Source organism: Rhinichthys klamathensis, unplaced genomic scaffold, assembly GCF_029890125.1.
Source record: "Rhinichthys klamathensis goyatoka isolate OS25496 unplaced genomic scaffold, OSU_Roscu_1.1 h1tg000484l_1, whole genome shotgun sequence".
Lineage (NCBI taxonomy): Eukaryota > Metazoa > Chordata > Actinopteri > Cypriniformes > Leuciscidae > Rhinichthys > Rhinichthys klamathensis.
In genome coordinates, this window is record NW_026606971.1 from 39,038 (window position 1) to 60,025 (window position 20,988).

Consider the following 20,988-nt stretch of genomic DNA (forward strand, 5'->3'; position numbering starts at 1 on the left):
ATTCAACTTTTAGCTTAGTTGAGGACAATTAAACTTAAATGTTCTTGTTGTCTGGACAATTTCTACAAATTTAGTTGTGTCTACAAAAAAAAAAAGTTGAAATGGCAATTATTTTTTACAGTGTAATCATTAATTAATGGTTTAGTTCTTCATGAATCATACATTAACTCATGATTATCTATGCATTAGTTAAACATGAATTAATGCATATTAGTGCACCCGTATTGTAAAGTGTTACCAAAATTTTTTACAGTCATGGAAACGGATTGCTTTAAATTCCTCAAGCATGTTTTTTTTTTACAAAGTTGTAAGTTGTAATGCAAAGACATAAAAAAACAGTGTTGGGACAACAATGCAACTTTATTTAACTGAAAATATGCCACTTGTTGTATATAGGCCTTTATCTGAAATTTAACTGAATCAACACCAATTTTAACAACATACTAAAGTACTAAAGTAGTTAATAGACATCACTGCAATACAGTCACTGCCCTTTAAATTTAGCAACATGCAGCATGTCATCATGGAGGGGTTTGCGATACAGATGTTGTCTTAGTTATATAACCATAGACTGTAAAAACGCTGGTTATAATGGTTATAAATGGGTGTCAGATGCAGGCGCTGCTTCACTCCTCCAGATGGAGAGGAGGCGCTGATGCCTCGTGTTTGCACTCGGGCTGTCCTCACAGAAGAAGACATGGCGTCACGACTCTTCATAAACACTCTCAGGTGAAGAAGATATGGAGAACTTGAGCTGATTTCAACCTATGATTTCAACTCAGACATGTTTTTCGGTAAGATCATATTGCTGCTGTTTTCACGTGTGTGTCTTTATCGCTTCCAGTGACTTCGCCTTTACTGTCACTCATCATTCGTGTGAATTATCGGAGGCATTTATTTACCAACTCCATTAACCAGTCAACTCCCCCTTACATCACTTTATCAGTGTGTACTTTATATTTCTGCCTGTTGAACCTCTAATGATTGTTAAATACATACACCACACCAACATGAAGTATTTTATTCCTTTGTATTAATTTAGGAGTAATAAACAAGCGGCAGAAAGGATCCATGAGCTGAACTGAAGCGACATTTGATGTAATTTGACAGGTTGTTTTTGCACGTTTATTTATTTCTTTTTTTTCGTCAAAACACATTAATCTGACATTAGACTTGCTGTCATTATTATACAATATATTTATACCTAAATTTACAAATTGAAATATATTTTTATAATACATTTTATATTTTATATATTGGTATAACATTTATATTAGTATATATATATATATATATATATATATATATATATATATATATATATATATATATATATATATATATTTTAGGGCTGGGCAACGATTAATCACATCCAAAATAAAAGTTTGTGTTTACGTAATATTATGTGTACTGTGTATAATTATTTTGTAAATATAAATACACACACATGCATGTATGCATTTAATAATATATATATATATATATAAGATATTTATATTTAATTATATATAACATAAATGATGTATAAATATATATACAGTATACATGCAAATATTTCTTAAATATATCCATGCATATGTGTATATTTATATATACAAAATAATTATACACAGTACACACACATATATTAAGTAAACACAAACTTTTATTCTGGATGCGATTGATCATTGCCCAGCCCCTACTATTTTTTATAAAATTTGACAAAATGAACAAGATTTTAGGTTAAAATGGATATCTGTTATCCTAAAAAATAATTTTCTCAATAGCTTTTCGACAGTTCGTTTAAATTGTCCTATGCATAAACTAAGAACAAATATTCAATGTAGCCTTTCAATTGATATGAAGTCATTAAATTACATGCATAGTTATTACACAAGTGCTGTAATAGTTATATGTGACGCACAGCATGCTTGAATCCCGATGTTGTCTCTCTGTTGTTCTCTCAGCCTGACGGACTGTTGCGATGGAGATAATGGCAGTGAACCTGCCGTCGAGCGCCAGTCTCCCTGCGTCTCCGTGTGCCGAGGACTCGGGCTTCCCGCTGGGCTCTCTAGACAGCGAAGACTACGTGTTTGTGGAGGCTCGGCATCCCAACAAGGTGCTGGAGGGCTTGAACAGCCTGCGGCTCAATAAGGCCTTCTGTGACGTGACTCTGTGCTGCGGGGGGCAGGAGTTTCCCTGTCACCGCATCGTCCTCGCCTCCTTCAGCTCATATTTCCAGGTAATGACACATCAGGCAAGCTGAGGGCACTGCAAAAAATGACGGAGAAGGAGAGAGAGAACGCTCGAGGGAGTCATTCCGGCGAGCGTTTGCATCAGAAACGACGGCAGTGCGGCTCATGAGCGGCAGCTGCGCGTCTGTGAGAGGAGGCGGAGAAGGCGAGAGCGAGGCTCGAGGGAGGGAGTCCGGCGAGCGCGTCGCGGTGGCCACAGGCTCCGGCGGCCTTTGAGAACGGCGCTTATTTTGCGCGGTCCTGCAAAGGGCGGAGTGACAGCTTGAGGGTTGAACACTTCGAGCCGAGCCCGCAGGGTCGTGTTGTAGTTACTGTTGGTGTCCGAGTTGTCCTGGGTCTCTTCTGTGTATTCGCAAAATCCATTGCACTGCTTGCGAGTGTAGGCTACTTGCTGACTAGCGGTGGTGGCAGAGTGATCTGAAACGTTTAACATGAACGCGCTTGACGTCACATCCGCAGACAGCGCGGGAAAAATCCGACCCGACAGAAAATAGGAAAATTAGGATACAGGTTTATAGGTGCACCCACTGTGAGCGGACAAGGTGTCAGTATGCTCATCAGGAGATGTTTGAGTCATAAATGGTAAAATAAAAAGGCTATTGTTACGTTTATTTTGGGGGAAAAGTTGCATATAGCCCCTTTAAATCAAGATGTATTTACTAGATGAATGAAATTACATAAGATATTATGTCCTGTTTTCCGGGGAATTAATCAAAATTGATGCTATAGGATGTTGCGCGTACACGGTCAACACAAAATGATCGAATCACTCTCTTACTACAAAATGGCCATTTTGTAGTGGTGTCCGAATTCTGCGTGAACGACATCATTCCCTACATTCATTCACTACTTTTTATACCCACAATCCCCTCTGAATTCGACTGTGTATTCGATGTACACATTTGTTGAAGCTCTATTTACCAAAATCCAATGGGGAGAGGAGCGAGCGAGTTTGTTACTTTACAGCTTTCTTATTTCTGCTTTAACATTAAGTATGTGAGCCCAGCATTTTTCCTAAATATCTGCAAACATATTATGGTATTTTTATGCTTTAGTAGAGTGGAAAAGTTACATACCGCACCTTTAAAGCTGTGTTGTGTTGTCGGCACAGACCATGTTCGGTTTGTGTGAATTAGCTTATTCAAATATTTCAAGTTAAGAGCAATTCAAATGTATGATTACAAAATAAAAACCTGCAAGTTCTGCTTGCTTAAACATAACATTTCTTAACTTAAAAAAATGGATGTAACTGTTTACCTCAAATTATTTGAGTTTTGCCAACTTATTCAGGTGTACAGTGTAGAAAACAGTGATGAATGCTGAAGTTTTCAGTATTAGAGAGATGTTCCAGCCCCTGCTGAAAGCCTAAAGCTGTGTTGTGTTGTCGGCACAGGCCATGTTCTCCACCGACCTGATGGAGTCGCGTCAGGAGCGCGTGGCCATCAACGGAGTGGAGCCGCAGATGATCGGGATGCTGGTGAACTACGCCTACACGGCGGAGGTGGTGATCTCCAAGGCTAACGTGCAGGCGCTGCTGGCGGCCGCTAACCTGCTGGACGTGCTGGCGGTGCGCGAGGCCTGCTGCCGCTTCATGGAGCGCCAGATGGACGAGATCAACTGCGTGGGCATCCACTGCTTCGCCGAGGCGCACTCGTGCCGGGAGCTGGAGCGACGCAGCATGGAGTACATCCAGCAGCACTTCAGCTGCGTCTGCCAACAGGTCAGGCTTCACACACTCACACTGCAGTGCTGATTCAGGCTTCACACACTCACACTTCTGATCCTGAAGCCATGCTCACCTTACCACAGCAGGGCCATGCCGGCATCACACGTTACCGGTCACATTAAAGAGGTAGTTCACCCAAAAATGATAATTAGCCCATGATTTACTCACCTTGAAGTCATCCTAGGTGTCTATTACATCCTTCTTTCAGACGAATACAATCAAAGTTATATTAAAAAATGTCCTGGCTCTTCCAAGCTTTATAATGGCAGTGAATGGCTGTTTCTGTTTTGAAGTCCCTAAAAGTGCATCTATCCATGATAAAAGTGCATCTATCCATGATAAAAGTGCGTCTATCCATGATAAAAGTGCGTCTATCCATCATAAAAGTGCGTCTATCCATCATAAAAGTGCATCTATCCATCATAAAAGTGCATCTATCCATGATAAAAGTGCGTCTATCCATGATAAAAGTGCGTCTATCCATCATAAAAGTGCGTCTATCCATCATAAAAGTGCATCTATCCATCATTAAAGTGCGATAAAAGTCCATCTATCCATCATAAAAGTGCATCTATCCATCATAAAAGTCCATCTATCCATCATAAAAGTGCATCTCTCCATCATAAAAGTCCATCTATCCATCATAAAAGTGCATCTATCCATCATAAAAGTGCATCTATCCATCATAAAAGTGCATCTATCCATCATAAAAGTGCATCTATCAATCATAAAAGTGCATCTCTCCATCATAAAAGTCCATCTATCCATCATAAAAGTGCATCTCTCCATCATAAAAGTGCATCTATCCATCATAAAAGTGCATCTATCCATCATAAAAGTGCGATAAAAGTCCATATATCCATCATAAAAGTGCATCTATCCATCATAAAAGTGCATCTATCCATCATAAAAGTGCATCTATCCATCATAAAAGTGCATCTCTCCATCATAAAAGTCCATCTATCCATCATAAAAGTGCATCTATCCATCATAAAAGTCCATCTATCCCTCATAAAAGTGCATCTATCCATCATAAAAGTGCATCTCTCCATCATAAAAGTGCATCTCTCCATCATAAAAGTGCATCTCTCCATCATAAAAGTGCATCTATCCATCATAAAAGTGCATCTATCCATCATAAAAGTGCATCTATCCATAATAAAAGTGCGATAAAAGTGCATCTCTCCATCATAAAAGTGCATCTCTCCATCATAAAAGTGCATCTATCCATCATAAAAGTGCATCTTTCCATCATAAAAGTGCATCTATCCGTAAAATAATATTGCCAGCAGAGTAAAGGAGCAGAAGGAGATGCAAGAGCCTGAGAAATGTATGAACTTTGACAGCATTTATACATATATATATATACATCAGAGAAGGAACGGGTACGTTAATCATATAAAAAAAATATATCCTTTCTAAGAATCATCTCTGGCCTCTTGGTATTACATTCTGCAAGCGTAGCTAAACATTGAGGTTTTAACACTATAGAAGCAGAACGAGTCCATGTCCATGTCTGGACTTTATGCTAATAAACCATAATAATAAGTAAAACCACAAACTCATGTCACATTTGATATTAGACCGCATACCAGTAGAGCTGGTAAGTCCCGCCCCTTCCGCTTACCCCGCTGGACCTCTAGGTTGAAAAATTGTCAATGCAAGTGAATGAGAGAAAATAATTATTTTCTGATCCCGTTTGAATTTTGCAATGAATGTGAACATATGTTGTCTGTGAATTTTTTATATAACTTTTCGTGTAAAGAATGCTACAATTTAGCGGGTAGAATTTTCATACGGTTAGACTTTGTGTGAGAGCACTTTGTGGACTACAACTCTTCGCTGCTTTCGACGCGTTTGATATAGTCACCACCACTAGCACACGGATCCCGCTAAACATGCCTGTGTTTGAATGGTGACATTTGGGTACAAAACACACAGGCATCTCGATCTAATTCCTTAGATTATCGCACCGTGATTTGTGGAGGGAAAATGTGTTATGCGGTGACGTCACATATGCGACGTGTAGTCTTTCTCGTTATGTCTATTCCACAACTGCTAGCCAAAGAATCATACAATATACTGTCAAACATATGTTCACATTCATGGCACAATTCAAACGGGATCAGAAAATAATTATTTTCTCTCATTCACTTGCATTGACGCTTTTTCAACCTAGAGGTCCACTTGGAGTTTTACGGATGGGCGGGACTTACCAGCTCTATACCAGACATGTCTACACTTTTAGAGAAATGGCAGCAGAATTCAGACATGCACATTTTGAGGTGAACTAAAGGTCTGGTCTGAATAGAACTTATCAGTATATGAACTATGAGTATATGATATCAAAATATACCATAGAGAAAAAGAACATTTGTAAATGGTTTGATGCAAAAATAAAATTAATGAAAGTATATTTTTTAGGTTGAAAATTGTACAGTATGTGTGTGTGTGTATATATATATATATATATATATATATATATATATATAAATATATTCATAGAAATAACCATAAAAGAATAATCAAAAGAATACATTTTTATTTTATATTATATTATTGTTATGATATTCATGTAATTTAAAAAATTTAATACATAGAATGAAAAAAAGGGCCTCATTACAGGGAAAGGGTTACAAGTAAGGGTTAATGCCCTCCGAGGTGTCCTCCGCTGCGCGTCGGCCGGTTCACACCTCGCCGTCGTCCATTAAAACCTGACAATGGACACCTCGGAGGGCATTAACCCGCTTATACCATGGTCACTTGCCAAATAAAACATTTTTAAAACATTAGTTTATATTTTAATTAGGCTAAATCTAGTTTTTACAAATAATAACTTGCCTGACGGTTTATTTAGCAACCGGAGATATTTATAGTCCGCTCAGCTTGTAGAACCCTTCAGGTTCAAAAATGCTTTTTTTTTCATGAAACACAAAGGTAGGCATAGTTATTTTTTTATTACACATAAAACAATTAATCAAAAAAAACAATTAGTTCTGCGCTCCAGCGATTTGCGCTTATAGAGGGCAATAAATGAATCCGATCAAAGAGAGGGTCATTTGCCTACATGCTCCCAGTGTTATTGTCAAATTGTGTCGTTTCTCCGTTTTATTTACATTTTTTTCTTTCTTCAGCAGCATCCCAGTCGTCAAAGTTGTCTTATTCTCCATAAATGTAAAAGAAATAACGAAGTCGCTCATTGTTGTATTAGTAGGCTGTGTAATATCCAACTAACGTTAGATGTTTGTTTTGATAGAGCAAATTGTTAACGGATACTTTGACTGCCTGTTGCTATGGTTACTCACAGCTGTTGTAGGCAGCGCATTTATTTATTAATTTCGAATGGTAAACAGTCAGTTTCACCAGAGCTACTTTACTAGGTGTCCTCTATCACTTTTTAACGGACACCCTGCAGCCAATCAGAATCGAGTATTCACCCAGACCATGGTATAATATTATGACAAATAGTTGGTTATTGCCCTTGATATTGTAATAATAATTATTAATGTCAAATAACTAAATGCATTACAAATGCCTGTGTGTGGAGAAACGGCACTTTCTTTTAGACAAAACAAACCAAGAACCTTTTATTTATTCATCCAAACGCTTCTGATTGGCCGTTGCATTCATACGCTCAACAGATTTCCAAAAGTTGTGATTGGTCCAAAAACGCTGCAAAAAACAATGTGTAAAAATAAATCTTTGATGCAACATCAACAAACCTGTAATTCCAACACATTTTATACATTTTCACAGTATCCTGTAATATAAGTATTTGTATTATCTGTGTAAGTGTAATCTTATCATTGTAAGTGAAAATAAAACCTAGAATGTGTAGAAAACAGTGATGAATACTGCAGTTTTCAGTATTAGAAATATGTGACATGATTTTCCGCCTTGACTCTCTTAATTGTTAAATCATGAGGAATCTAACTGTCATTGATATTATTTTTTAGATACGAGTTATACATTATACTATGGATATACAGTATATCTATATAATCTCTCTGTCTCACCCTACAGGAGGAGTTTCTTTCTCTGTGTGCCGATAAACTGACCGAGATCATTTCCAGTGACGATCTGAACGTGCCGAAAGAGGAGACCGTGTTCGAGGCGGCCATCGTTTGGCTGGAGAAAAGCTCCTCGCGCAGACAGAGCTTCGAGAGGGTCAGTCATACTCATAACTCATATTAATATATCCCGACCAGCGCTTTTAGTAATGCCATAGCACTCATGGGGCAGTTACTATAGACTTTGAGGATGCACAATTTCTTTGGACACTTCAACAATCACACTCTGAGACATCTTATTTAAAACATAAATTCAAACAATTATATAATAATAAATTAAAAATGTGGAAATATGCAACTCCACTTCCCTGCAATACTACAAAATCACAGGCAATCTGAGGATTTCAAAACATTTGATGATAGTCCACTCAAAAGTTCTGTCATCATTCACTCACCCACATATTGTTACAAACCATAAAACACAAATTAAGTTATTTTTTATGAAACCTGAAATTTGAAAGTCCATTTCACCACCATAAAGTTCATAAAAACATCAACAAAGTAATCCATATGAATCGAGCATCAGGCAAATACGGTTGAGCTTCCGTTTACCATGTTTCACGTGCTCATCTGCATTGATCAATGTTTACATGTGAATATTAGCCTAGATATAATCTGTTCATTTTATAGTGTCTCTCCAGAAGACTCGGATTAAACCGCTCGATTCATATGGATTACTTCTGCGATGTGTTTATAACTTCTCAAACTGGGAAAGTTTTGGGGGAATGGACTTCCAATGGAAATGGAATGGGAAAAATGTCAAATGTCATGAGCATGTCATTATTGCAGCTCTTATATATAGTGTTCTTTATCGGCATCGATGGTTCCATTAAGAACTTTGAACATCAATGGAACCTTTCCTTTGCACAAAAGATTTTTTTTTATAATGGAATGAAAGTTCTATAGATTGTAACGATGTTCTTCACACTAAAAAAAGGTTCTATTAAAGGGATACTTCAGGATTTAACATTAAGCTTTGTATTAGTAGAAAACCTGTAGTATTTTCAAATTACCGTGCTTTCCACCCTCATATCCCCCTGAGACGAGAGATTTATGTATTTTTTATCTGTAAAAAATCCTCCGATGACGCAAAAATCGTCATTTTGCGTCATCGGAGGATTTTTTGGCCCGAGGCTAAAGACTACAGCCAGTAGTAGGGGCTGTCCCGCATGTTCTCAACCCGCCCATAGAGGGTGGATCTCACTCACAGAATGTACACATAGTGTCAGACATCTTTTTTTGGAAGCTAAGATAGCAGGCTCTTGTTCTGTGGAGAAAGCTGAGTAGTAGGGGTTACCATCCTCTTTTTCCCGGACATGTCCTGCCGTCGATGTCCGGGATTCAGCTTTTGCTTTCTGCAGTCGCCATTCACAGGGTTCCCGCGGGGTCTTAAAAAGCCTTAAAAGCATTGAATTTATTAATTTGGAAATAATACCTTAAAAAGACTTTAAAAAGTCTTGAATTTTTATGTCTGGGCCTTAAAAATTGTGCTATGTAACTTCTCCGTATTGTATTTTTCCTCAAAAGTTTCATTTGTCAACCACTATTATTATGATTTTCGATGTTTATTGTTCAGGGGTCTCTCAGCTCCCCATATTCCCAGCATGGAATAAGTAGCTAGCTAATGTTAAAAAACAACTTAACATTGTTCGGCAAACTTTCTTGTGGCCTACTGAAATGTTTTTATTTTTCACACCTGCTTGCCTTATCATCTTTTACCCATTCCACATTTGAAAAATAAATGAACACAAGTTCAAGGATTTTGTTTTTCTTTGCTGGTAGGGACGTGAAATAGGTATTAATTTTTTATATAAATGGTCTTAAAAATGTCTTAAAAAGACTTGAATTTAACTTGAAGAAACCTGTAGGAACCCTGCATTCATTGTTTACTTGCACACCTTTTGTTTCAATCTAACTGAATTCATTCTGATTGGTGAATCTGAATGTAGTGTTTACATGAACGCTAAACAAGTGATCGGTTGCGTTTTAACATTGCTAAGAAAATCCCCGCTCCTCCGTGAGAGATACGAGACCGGTGCGTCTCACAGGTGTCGCTCATCGGTAATCACGCCACCGGCCTCGTGCCGTCCTCCCGCGGCCCTAGTCTCGTCCTGCTCGCCACAGTAAACATAATGAATGGCGACTGTAGAACGCAAAAGCCGAATCCCGGACATTTTGGGCGATCTCGAAACACATTTTCGGGCAGACTCATCACGGAGACTCACTAGTAGCCTAGACTTGTTGTTTAACTACTGCGCTCTCTTACCGGTAGGCGTGGCCTCCTAGGGCAGCGAAGCAAGTGCATTCTGGGAGTGGTTGTCTTTCATCCACATAAGCCAAAAATACATTTTCTGTCTTTTCTCAGTCTAGAAAGCTCCAAATTCAACAATAATTTCACATTTCTTCTACATAAATGACCCATTTTAAATACACATTCATCTTTCCAGAGGTGAAGTCTCCCTTTAAAGCTACAATATGTAATTGTTTTCGCCGCTAGGGGTCGCTAACCTCTTACAATAACAAAGGCGTAGGTTGATGACGCATAAGTGGATTTATGGAACTTGTCGTCATGCCGATGGATCTAATAATGTTTATGGATGAGTGAATACACTGATGATCATGACTGTGGTGTGAAGCAGGGTGCGATTGCTAATGAGAGAGAGATCTCAGCGCCACACGTGAGTCTCGTGGATATAAAGGAATAAGGACATTTCATTCTACCAAACTACCCGCAAGTGCTGGATTACTCACACAGGTCAGTTTATTAGACGAATTAAACTTGTGAGGAAACGCAGCGCTGTTTCACTCGGTCTACACTATCACACTAAACTGCATTTGAGTGTGTTGAAAGTTAAAATGTTATTCTGTGTTAGTTTGTTTGCTATATGAAACTAGCAGTAAGCTAGATCAACATTAGAATAACATACTGATCATATTCTAACATTTCATCATGTTGAACTATATAACATTGATTCGTTTTATGTACATTTGCTCACCTGTCTAATAAAGCACATGCAAGAGCTCTGTCAAGTCGGAGTCAGTCGCGGACGTGGAGCTCTCGGCATCTCATAAACGCTACGCTGATATTGATCCTCGATTTAGTTCTCCTTTTTTCCCCAAAGTCTGCTTGCCACGGTCCATAATGTTTGAACAAAACAACAACAGCGTGCCGCTAGACGTTACACACTACGCTGTTGTCCACGTCTGTGGCCATGGTTACTATGGCAGTACTACTAGCGGAAACCAGGGATAACGTGGATATTACGTCAGCCAATTATTAAAAATGGAATCTCTCTGAAATTAAAAATCTTTGGGAACTTTTGGGAAATTGTAAGTATGCAGGAAATATATCACACTGTGCTAGTGATTCTTGGATATTTTATTACAATAATCTTACATATTGTAGCTTTAAGAACTTGCCACTGAAATGTTCTTTAGGGAACCAAAAATGGTTCTTCTATGGTATCGCTGTGAACCTTTATTTGTATGTGTAGGATAAAAAGGTGTTCATATAGGAAATAGCCTGGTTGGACAGTGTTTTTGTGACATGTTTCCAGGGGAGCCGGGGGTTTGTGTATCATGATCGCAGCAGGTGTTTGGGATTAGCCGCCTTTGTTTGTTTTGATGAACTAAGCCTGTGACAGGTCACATGCTCTTTACAGGTGGTGATTATGAAGAGAACAGTCAGACTGTGTGAGAAACGCTAAACTAGCCCTGATTGGATGGGATCGGATTGCTGTGTTTGCATATGGTTGCTATGCAGTTTTTTATAGACCTTAGTTGCCGCTCTTGAGAAAAGCTCATTGCAAATCTCATGGGAATGTAAACCAGTCTGAATGTGTTTAGGTTGCAATTAGTGGCATTTCCTGAGATGAGCATTATCATCACAATTAATCATAATGTGGTCATAAAATAATTGTTTGCCCAAAAATGAAAATTCTGTCATCATTTACTCACCCTGATGTCGTTCCAAAACCCTCCAACTTTTTGTTAATCTTTGAAACACACAAAATACTTTTTTTTTTTTTTTTTTTTTTTTACTCTTTATTTATTCAAATTCAAATAATAACAAACATAACAGAACAAAACAGAACAGCAGGGTGTTATGTTACAAAGATTCCCTTTTACACTTGGGTCTTATAGAATATCCATTTCTTCCATCTCTTTTCAAAAAGAGCTGATTTCAGCCTAATAAAGTGAGTGATTTTTTCCATTGTAAAGATTTCTTCCATTATCTCATTCCATTGTGACAATGTTAATGTGAGACTCTTCAGCCAGTTCCTTGTAATAGTTTTTTTGCTGGCCATCAATAAAACTTTGTAGAGATACATATCCTCTGTTCGTATAACTGAATAGGAAAGTAAACCAAGGTACATAGATTGGAAGTCAGTTGGAAACGCATAGCCCAAGACAACCCTTATTTCAGTTGCTATAATTTCCCAGAAGGGTCTGACTTTGGGACAAGACCAAAATACATGAGAATGATTGGCATTCGTACTGCCACAGAGTCTCCAGCAATGCTGGGGGGTCTTGAGTTGCTTACTTTTGATATGAGGTGTAATGAAATATCTAATTATGTTTTTCCAGCCAAATTCTCTCCACTGTCTTGAGCTGGTGGAAGTGTGTTGAAATAAACAAATAGAATGCCAATCATCCTCTGACACCTGGATTTGTAGTTCAGATTCCCACTTTTGTTTTATATACAGTGAATTAGTACCGTTACAGTTTTGCAGGCATTTATACAGTCTAGAAACAATTTTTGAGGGTAATTTTTGGTATGCTCCCGACACCAATTCTACCAGTTCACAGCCCTCCTGTGATAGGTGAGACCTTATCTCTAAATCATAAAAGTGCCGTAATTGGATGTACCTAAACAAGTCAGAGTTGTTCAGGTCAAATTCCCTCTTAACTTCCTCAAATGATTTAAACACCGAACCTTTGGTTAGCATACACACTGCCGTGATTCCCTTTCCAACCCACTTTCTAAATGTGCTGTCCAATTGACCACTTCTAAAATCAGGAGAGAAAGAAGGCCAAATCAAGAATTTACTTCAAATTTGTATTTTTTCACCGTGTCCCACCAGAGCTTAATGGTTGTTTCGACTATGGGACTCCCCTCTTTCAACTGTATACTAGTTTTCTCACCCAGTCTTGATTGAGGTAGAGACGAAGGGATATAGTTAACTTCAATTTGTTTCCATTTGGAATAATACTTAGGTGAGCACCAATAGATAATATACCTCAATTGGGCAGCTGTAAAATATTCTTTGAGATTCGGAAGGGAGAACCCCCCTTTCAATTTCTCCAACTGAAGCGTTTTAAATCTAATCCTTGGTTTTGCCCCTTTCCATACAAATCTACTCACTTGCTTATCCCATTTAGCAAACTGAGAATCTGGTATTACAACAGGTAGAGAAATAAATAAGTATAACAATCGGGGTAACAGATTCATCTTAAACACCTCAATCCTGGAATTAAAATCTAAAACTAGGTTTGTCCATTTAGTCAGGTCCTTTTGTATTACCTCATTTATTTTACTATAATTAGCCTCGTATAATGAACTGAGATCTCGCGTCAAAAAAATACCTAAATATTTAATTTGTTCTGAGTCCCATTTGAGTTTGTGTTTTCCCCTAATTTGATCAGATGGACTGTAACTAATACAGAGGACTTGAGTCTTAGCAATATTTAATTTGTAGCCTGATTTTCCTCCAAAGTCTTTTAAGATGTTTAAAAGTTTGGGGAATGTTTGATTAGGATTTTGAAGATATACTATTACGTCATCTGCAAAGAGACTTATTCTTTGTTCTTCATTGGACACCATTACTCCTTTGAGCTCTGATGTTTGTCGCAAGCATTGGGCCAGAGGCTCAATAAACAGGGCAAAGAGGGAGGGGCTTAAACAGCAGCCCAGAGTTTCTTGGAGGAAGATAACCTGTGCTTTACACCTTTTTAATTTAGTTAGTAACCTACTTCTCTTAATTGGATTGCCAAGACCATTTACATTTATTGAAACAATTTTGAGTTCACCCAGTCCACTCATGTTTGAAGAACATAGAGGAAAAGAAAAACCCCGCAAACAAACATGAACTAAGAACAAAAACTTCAAAAACAATCCGAACTGAACGATACCTGTGACTTCCATTCAGTGGGAAAATTGTCTGTCCCACGTTGGAGGGTCTAGGGATGATTCTCCAAAAAAAAGAGGTCCCTATGCAAAGGTTGAGCGGCGTAGATATCACCTCCATCCTTAAAGTCCAACGATATAGCGCCATCTACATGTGCCGCTCTACCTAGACAATGAATGAGGGAAGATTGAGAGATTGATTTGTGATTATGAAAATGTCCATATCCTAGAAATCAGATTCCGCTTCTTTGAAAGTCCTTCAGCCTCAATTTTGCCCTTTGCGCTGTAGTTGATACATAGTCCTTGGATGATTGGCCCTCCCGCTGCCATACGTTTAACTTTTGGAGCCAGATTTCCGCGTCCTCTTCCGTCACAGCCGGCAACTCCACATCGAGACCTCGCCTCCTTAGCTCTAGCCTCGCTTCGCGTGCGGAGCCGTATACTTTAGCACCGTCCTCCCAGTGAATACGCATATTTGTGTACGGCGTTTGAAAGCGAATGCCTTTCTCCTTCAGCACCTTTTTGATTTTCTGGTACTCCTTTCTCCTTTGGACAATTTCTGATGCGTAGTCGTGGTCAAAATAGATGTTCCTGCCGCTTAGTTGGAAAACTCCCCTTTTCCACGCTTCCTTTAGTATCATCTCTTTAACCCTCTGGGGTCCAAGGTGTTTTGGGCTCCTTGAGATGTTTTGACATGCTCTGACATTTGTGTTTTTTTCAGTTGCTTATAAACATATTAATGGCACAGGTGAAATTACACTCTATTTAGCACACACAGGACTACCATAATATGTGAGCAGCATGTATGTACAAGTTTGTATTTTTGAGAGAATATTGTTTATGCGTGGTTATTGAAAAAACTAAAAAATAAAGTTTTTGAAATAAGGACACAAAAAACATACTAAATATGTGTCCACAAGATTTTTGACTAATGGACGTTGTAGCCTAGAGTTTTTGCTTCAAAATGATCTGAAAATCACCCTTACTAATCATTCACATAAAACAATAGATTGTTTTAAATTGTGAAAAGAAATTTTTTGTTTGCCAAGGCAATATGCGGATGGGCGGAACGGCCCAACCCCTATCATGAATAATTAAGTGGTTCTCAGACAGTGACCCTGCATAATAATGAGCCTTTCATTCAGGGGTGTCACACAAGAAAGAATGCAAGGACAATATATATATATATATATATATATATATATATATATATATATATATATATTGTCATTGCATTCTTTCTTGTATATATATATATATATATACACACACACATACATTATATATATATATATATATATATATATATATATATATACAAACAATCAAAATATAAATGAAAGCCAAAAGCACATTTTTGTCATACCTGGAAACAAATCCTGGTCAAATGCTATATGGGCCATTCTACAGAATTGGTTCAAAGTTACAGTTGGAAACATCTTGAAAAGAAAATAGTCTTTTTCCATAAATGTCTTATAAAGTTTTATTTTTTAAAGTAGACCAATAAAATAAAAATAAACCAGTCGCATTTCAAAGTCGTTCGCGAAATGACCGCCAGGTGGCGCAAAGGGACATTTATCAAAACGTAAGTGGGGCTAATGTCAATTAACAGTAAGGATACAATTCTACAAGTTATGGTAATTTGCAAATAAGCCTACAACAAACATTTATTTTTAAACAAATATTTTTAAATATGCAACATGCACGTTTAAACAACAAACAATACAATCTGAACCAGCGCTTCCTGTATTGAGACATGCAGCGCGTTTCAGTTACGATCCTGGTTCCAGTGGCCTTAATACATTCACGGCTTTTTAAAATGTCAAAAAGCGTTTTGAGATGGTTTTGAATGAAATATTGAAGTTTATAATTAGGGTATTTTGGCACACCACGCCGAGTGGCTATGCATTATTGATTATTCTAAAATCTGGCTTTATTCTGGCATGTTGAATTAGAGTTTGACAAACACGGCGGCGCGTTCATTTGAATTTATTTTTCTCATAACAGCTAAAAGAACTTACTGCGTAATTGTTGGTCATACAGATAAGATATCATCTTTTAAAACTGTAAAAGGTCTACTTTTATTCATGTAGGCTAAAGTAGGCCTACACTCTCTGGCTAACGAGAAAACGTTTTCTCGCTCATGCGAGAAACATACGTTTGGGCATCTCTCAGTGAGAAAATTCATAGCCGAGCGGTAGAACTTACGGTCCGATCATCAAGATGACACGGGTTCGAATCCCGATCAAACATGGTCTAATGTAAATTTTATATTTATTAATGCAGAGAGATTTGTCTAGCTCTAAAACTCTGTTACACCATACAGTTTTTGCTTATATTTATAAAATAAAATTACCATGCATTTCCATTTTACACTAAGGAACAATAGTATCCAACAGAACGACTTTGCATCTGTATAATAATAGGCTACCAATCGTAATTTCAAAAGCAGTTCTGTTCTGTAAAAAAGTAATTTTATATATATAGCTAGCCTCTCTCTCTATATATATATATATTTTTTTATTTATTTTTTATTAGGCCTATTATTATTATTTTTTGATTCCCTATAGAGTTTTTAAAAACATGGTTTTAAGTAAAGTGTGATTTGCCAGAGGGGACGGGGATTTCCTTCTGGTCTAAACATCCCTGCTTCTGCTGAATTATTTGAATCCCCACACCCCTCCCTCCACAGTAATCAATGCTATAGGCTACTTCACCAATAGACCATATCAAATATAAAATAGAGATATGCAACAAGCATGTTTAAACGACAAACAATAAAATCAAAACCAGCGTTTCAGTTGTTCATTAGTTCAAGTGGCCTTAATGCATGCACGGCTTTTAAAATTTCACAAAGCGTTTTGAGATTATTTTGAATGAAATATTGAAGTTTATAATTAAGTGTTTTGGCACGCCGAGTGGCCCTATGCATTTTCTAAAGTCGGGTTTTATTCTGGCATGGTGAGTTAGTGTTCGACAAACGCGGCGGCGCGTTCATTTAGATTAATTTATTTTTCTCATTATTACAGCTAAAATAACTTAATAGGCGACTCCGTAATTTTTTGGTCATACAGATAAGAGTAGAGTAGCTTACATCGTTCAAAACTGTAAACTTGTATTCATATTAGGCTAACGACAAAAACAGTATAGGCTATCTGTCGTCTCTGTCTCCGGGACCTGCGCGTCACAAAAATGAACCGAAAGCCACTTCAGCTCAGTCACTATAAGAAATCGGCTATGTCTAAAGCCTTTTAATGTCTAAATATTCAGGCTAATAAATGTTATCTGATTATGTAATCCAAATGAAAACAAGAGGTACAGAGGATCTACTCAAACATGTATGTAAGCGCTTCCCAATGAGAAAATGACAAGGGTGAAAATCTCGCTCTAATTAAAGGTTCTCTAAGCGATCCTGGGTGACATCACTTCTTGTTGACGTTCGAACTATTGTCAAACAAAACGGAGGCTAGCTAGACCCTCCCTCCTCCTCATCCGCACACTAACCCCCCAAACCCCGCCCCCAAACCCTTCTTGTCGGTCATTGGCTGGAACAGTTTGTTATGTTTCGGGGAGCGGGTCGCCGCAGTTTGCTTTTGTTGCTGTTTGTGGAGCCTGGGCTGTCTACAGAGATCGCGTTTCTTTACAGTGTGTTCAGGGGACAGGCAGCCAGTGGATAGTGAGGAGGTGTTTGCTGTATGTGACAAAAAATGTTTTGGCCTAAAAAACGCGTGACATCGCTTAGAGCACCTTTAAATGTAGCAGGCTAAATCGCCCTGAATTAAAATGTAAAAACAGATCAAATAATGTATTTGTCGAAATGTTGCGATATTGTTTCATTTAAGTTCATAATTATTCTATACATGTTATTTAATTTAGCAGCATTACCACGAAGCACCGTGGTTCGATATTTATTTGAATAATAAAAAATAAATAAAAAAACTTAATTCACAAATTGCATGCCTGGTTGTAAGGATCCAAAGATCCCTGTAGAATTTAATATTGAGTTGAACATTTTGTTCATGACAACAAATTAACATGCGTTTTTTCAGATTATATTTAGTTTTGCTTGGAAAAAGCTGGCCCAAGCCAGTTTTATTTCATCAATTATTGAAATAATGAAATATTTAGTAATAAACTTTTATGACAGAAATATCACTAGGCTACATGTAACTTAAATCATTTAATTCCTTCATTATCAACACTGTCTAGAATAGCGATTTAAGTGTGAATTGCGACTTCTCTTTGTGTTAAGTCAGCCTCAGACAGATAGCCGGTGGGGGGTTGGAGGGACAGTTCAGTGTATCGTGCGCGCAGGACAATAGGCCTGTTAATGTTCCTCTTTCATATGGAGAGTGTCGGATAATGCAGCGACATATACAGTATTATCAGCTGATGTGTTTTTACCCTGTCCCTGAAATGCGTAATTTAGAGAGAGACCCGGCGCGCGCAGCGAGGGAGACTAAATAGACTTGTTAAAAAGAAATTCAGCGCGAGAGAGGCAAAGAAAAACGCATGTTTTTAATTTAATTATGTTTCTTTGGACAATTTTCGTTTTGTACTGTTTTAATTGTTTAATATAGCTGTCATTTCTTTGGCAATACAAATTTAAAATGTGCAAGAATAAGATTAGCCTACTGTTTCTTATTTTGCATCGCAAAAGAAATAAACTCTAAACCCGATGCAACCCTGTTTTAAATTAAAAAAAAAACTGTCCCGACACACTTTATTTAAACCTTGAAATGTTCGAACTTGGTTTCAAACTTAAGTAATTTTAGTGTTCTTTTACATTACACAATAATTTAGCAGACTAAAGACGAGCTTCTTCATTTTCATTTTCTGATGCAATCGGCTGACAATCTTCCTTCATCAGTTTTTGTCGTTTGTGCAGCGGCTGCGGTTCTACAGGAATGTAGCAAATTTATGTTGTAATGATAATTAAACAAAACTCTTGACTTTAAATAAGTAAACAGTTAGCTATTTAAGCATAAGGTGGTCAAATATAAACGCTGTTGGCCAACAACATGTATGCTACATTGAGATTCGATCTCGGGTCGCTTGAAGCTTCTTGAAGCTCATGTTATTACGTTGATCACTGAGCTATCGTCTGTACGCTGGTAAAACTAATGTCTTATGCTCTTGTAAAGCCTCATTGATGTAGCCTAAATGTTTTTATTGCAATATTTTATGTTTTCATTATTTATTCAATTTCATTTCAGTAGCCTAATTTCAGTATTGTGATTATGAATTATTTTAACTACGTTTCACTTGTTGAATTCATCTGCTACCAGCTTTCAATCGCTCTGAATGAGCCGCAGATTACGCATTAGAGAGAATAAACGAACACTTTTCAGAGTCTATGATTGTAGCGCCTCTTAGCGGTAAAAGGCAGAAAATACACCCCACATTTTACCGCCGCGGTGGAACGGCTGATGTGGGCATTGTCATGGCTTGCCTCGACATTTGCGTTTGAATAGCGCGCGTCCTCCGTGGGCGTGTCACATTAACGCGTAATGAAGTGTAATGAGCTGGGGAAAAAATACTGAAATCACTCTCTTTTCATACAGATTACATAAACTGAGAATATTTGTTTTTTATATAAATTACTTCTTTGAAAAGAAGAGAATTCAAGCTTCATAAAGAAAAATCTCTCGTGCCTGTATGACAAGTATTTGCAGAGTTATAGTTAATCTTAGGACGCGTTTCAGAATGGACTGCACTGACAGAGAGAACGCAGAACGCGCATCATGTTTATTTTTCTTTATTTGGCGAAAAGCACAACACTTTGTTTTTATTGTGAGGTTCCACAAAAAAAATACAAACTTAACAGGATCGAATGATGTATAACACTTATATGTAAGATCAAAATCAACAAAGTAATTTGAGTCTCTTTTGCACTGATAAGGAAAAAAGTGAGCTGGTATCGCCGGCGAGACCGCCGACCCCAGAGAGTTAATAGTGAATTCCTGGAAATTGACTATGATAGGTCTTGGTGCGGCACCGGGTCGCCTGGAAAGGGCTCGATGGGCTCGCTGTATTTTAAGGTCCAATTCAGCTGGTAATGCCAGCTGTCGCTGGAGTAAGTCTGCAACAAAAATCGCCATTGACGCCGGCTTTTCTCCTTCGTCAACTCCAAAGATCCTGATGTTATTTCTGCGGGATCTAGACTCCAGATCGGTCAATTTGTCTTGAAGGACCTTTTGTCGCTTCATTCCCTCCGCCAGCGCCACAGCCAAATCTAAAGTAACGTCCTCAACACGCCCCACCCGGGACTCCGCTTCTTCCACTCGGTCTGTCAGACCTCTCAAGTCCTCCGCCATCGTGTCAAGTTTGCCGCTTAGTTCCTGCTGTAAAGAGGTAATATCCTGTCTCACTCTGGTGTTGTCCTGTTCCAGTTCGGTTCTGAGAGACTCGATAGCTTGTAGCAAGACGTTCGCTGTAACACCATCTGCAGCAGGGTTAGCAATAGCTAGCTGCTCTGCGTGGCTAGCCTTGGACGACGAAGCGTTTTTATCCCGAGTTTTCGACATTTTCGTTGAATTACCGTCTTCTTCCTTTCTCGATCCACCTGTTGCGTGTTTAATCACCAAAAAGGATAAACCAGTCTCGAGTATATGGTGGAAAGGATTATCAAAATTGGAGAGCGATCAACAAGCACGTCTAGTCTCTACGCCATTACACCGGAAGCCCACAAAATACGTTTTTAATGAAAACTTGAGAGATTTCTGTGTCTTCGGTAATTTTTGACTGAAACTTTTTTCTATTTTTTTTTTTTTACTTTGTCAGTATGGTACGAAACTTGTTAAAATTGCTATGTGAACACAAAAAGAAATC

The 20,988-nt window shown here is 38.0% G+C and overlaps 1 protein-coding gene across 1 annotated transcript in view; it reads left to right on the forward strand.

Moving 5' to 3' along the window:
* Positions 1–768: 768 nt before the first annotated feature.
* Positions 769–20,988, forward strand: part of si:ch211-256e16.3 (kelch-like protein 20) — a 34,293-nt gene continuing 14,073 nt past the window's right edge. The window contains exons 1-4 of the mRNA XM_056237215.1: positions 769–794; positions 1,947–2,221; positions 3,628–3,954; positions 7,984–8,127. Of these exons, the coding sequence (XP_056093190.1) occupies positions 1,964–2,221; positions 3,628–3,954; positions 7,984–8,127 (729 nt within the window). The 5' untranslated portion in view covers positions 769–794; positions 1,947–1,963. The remainder of the gene's footprint in view (positions 795–1,946; positions 2,222–3,627; positions 3,955–7,983; positions 8,128–20,988) is intronic.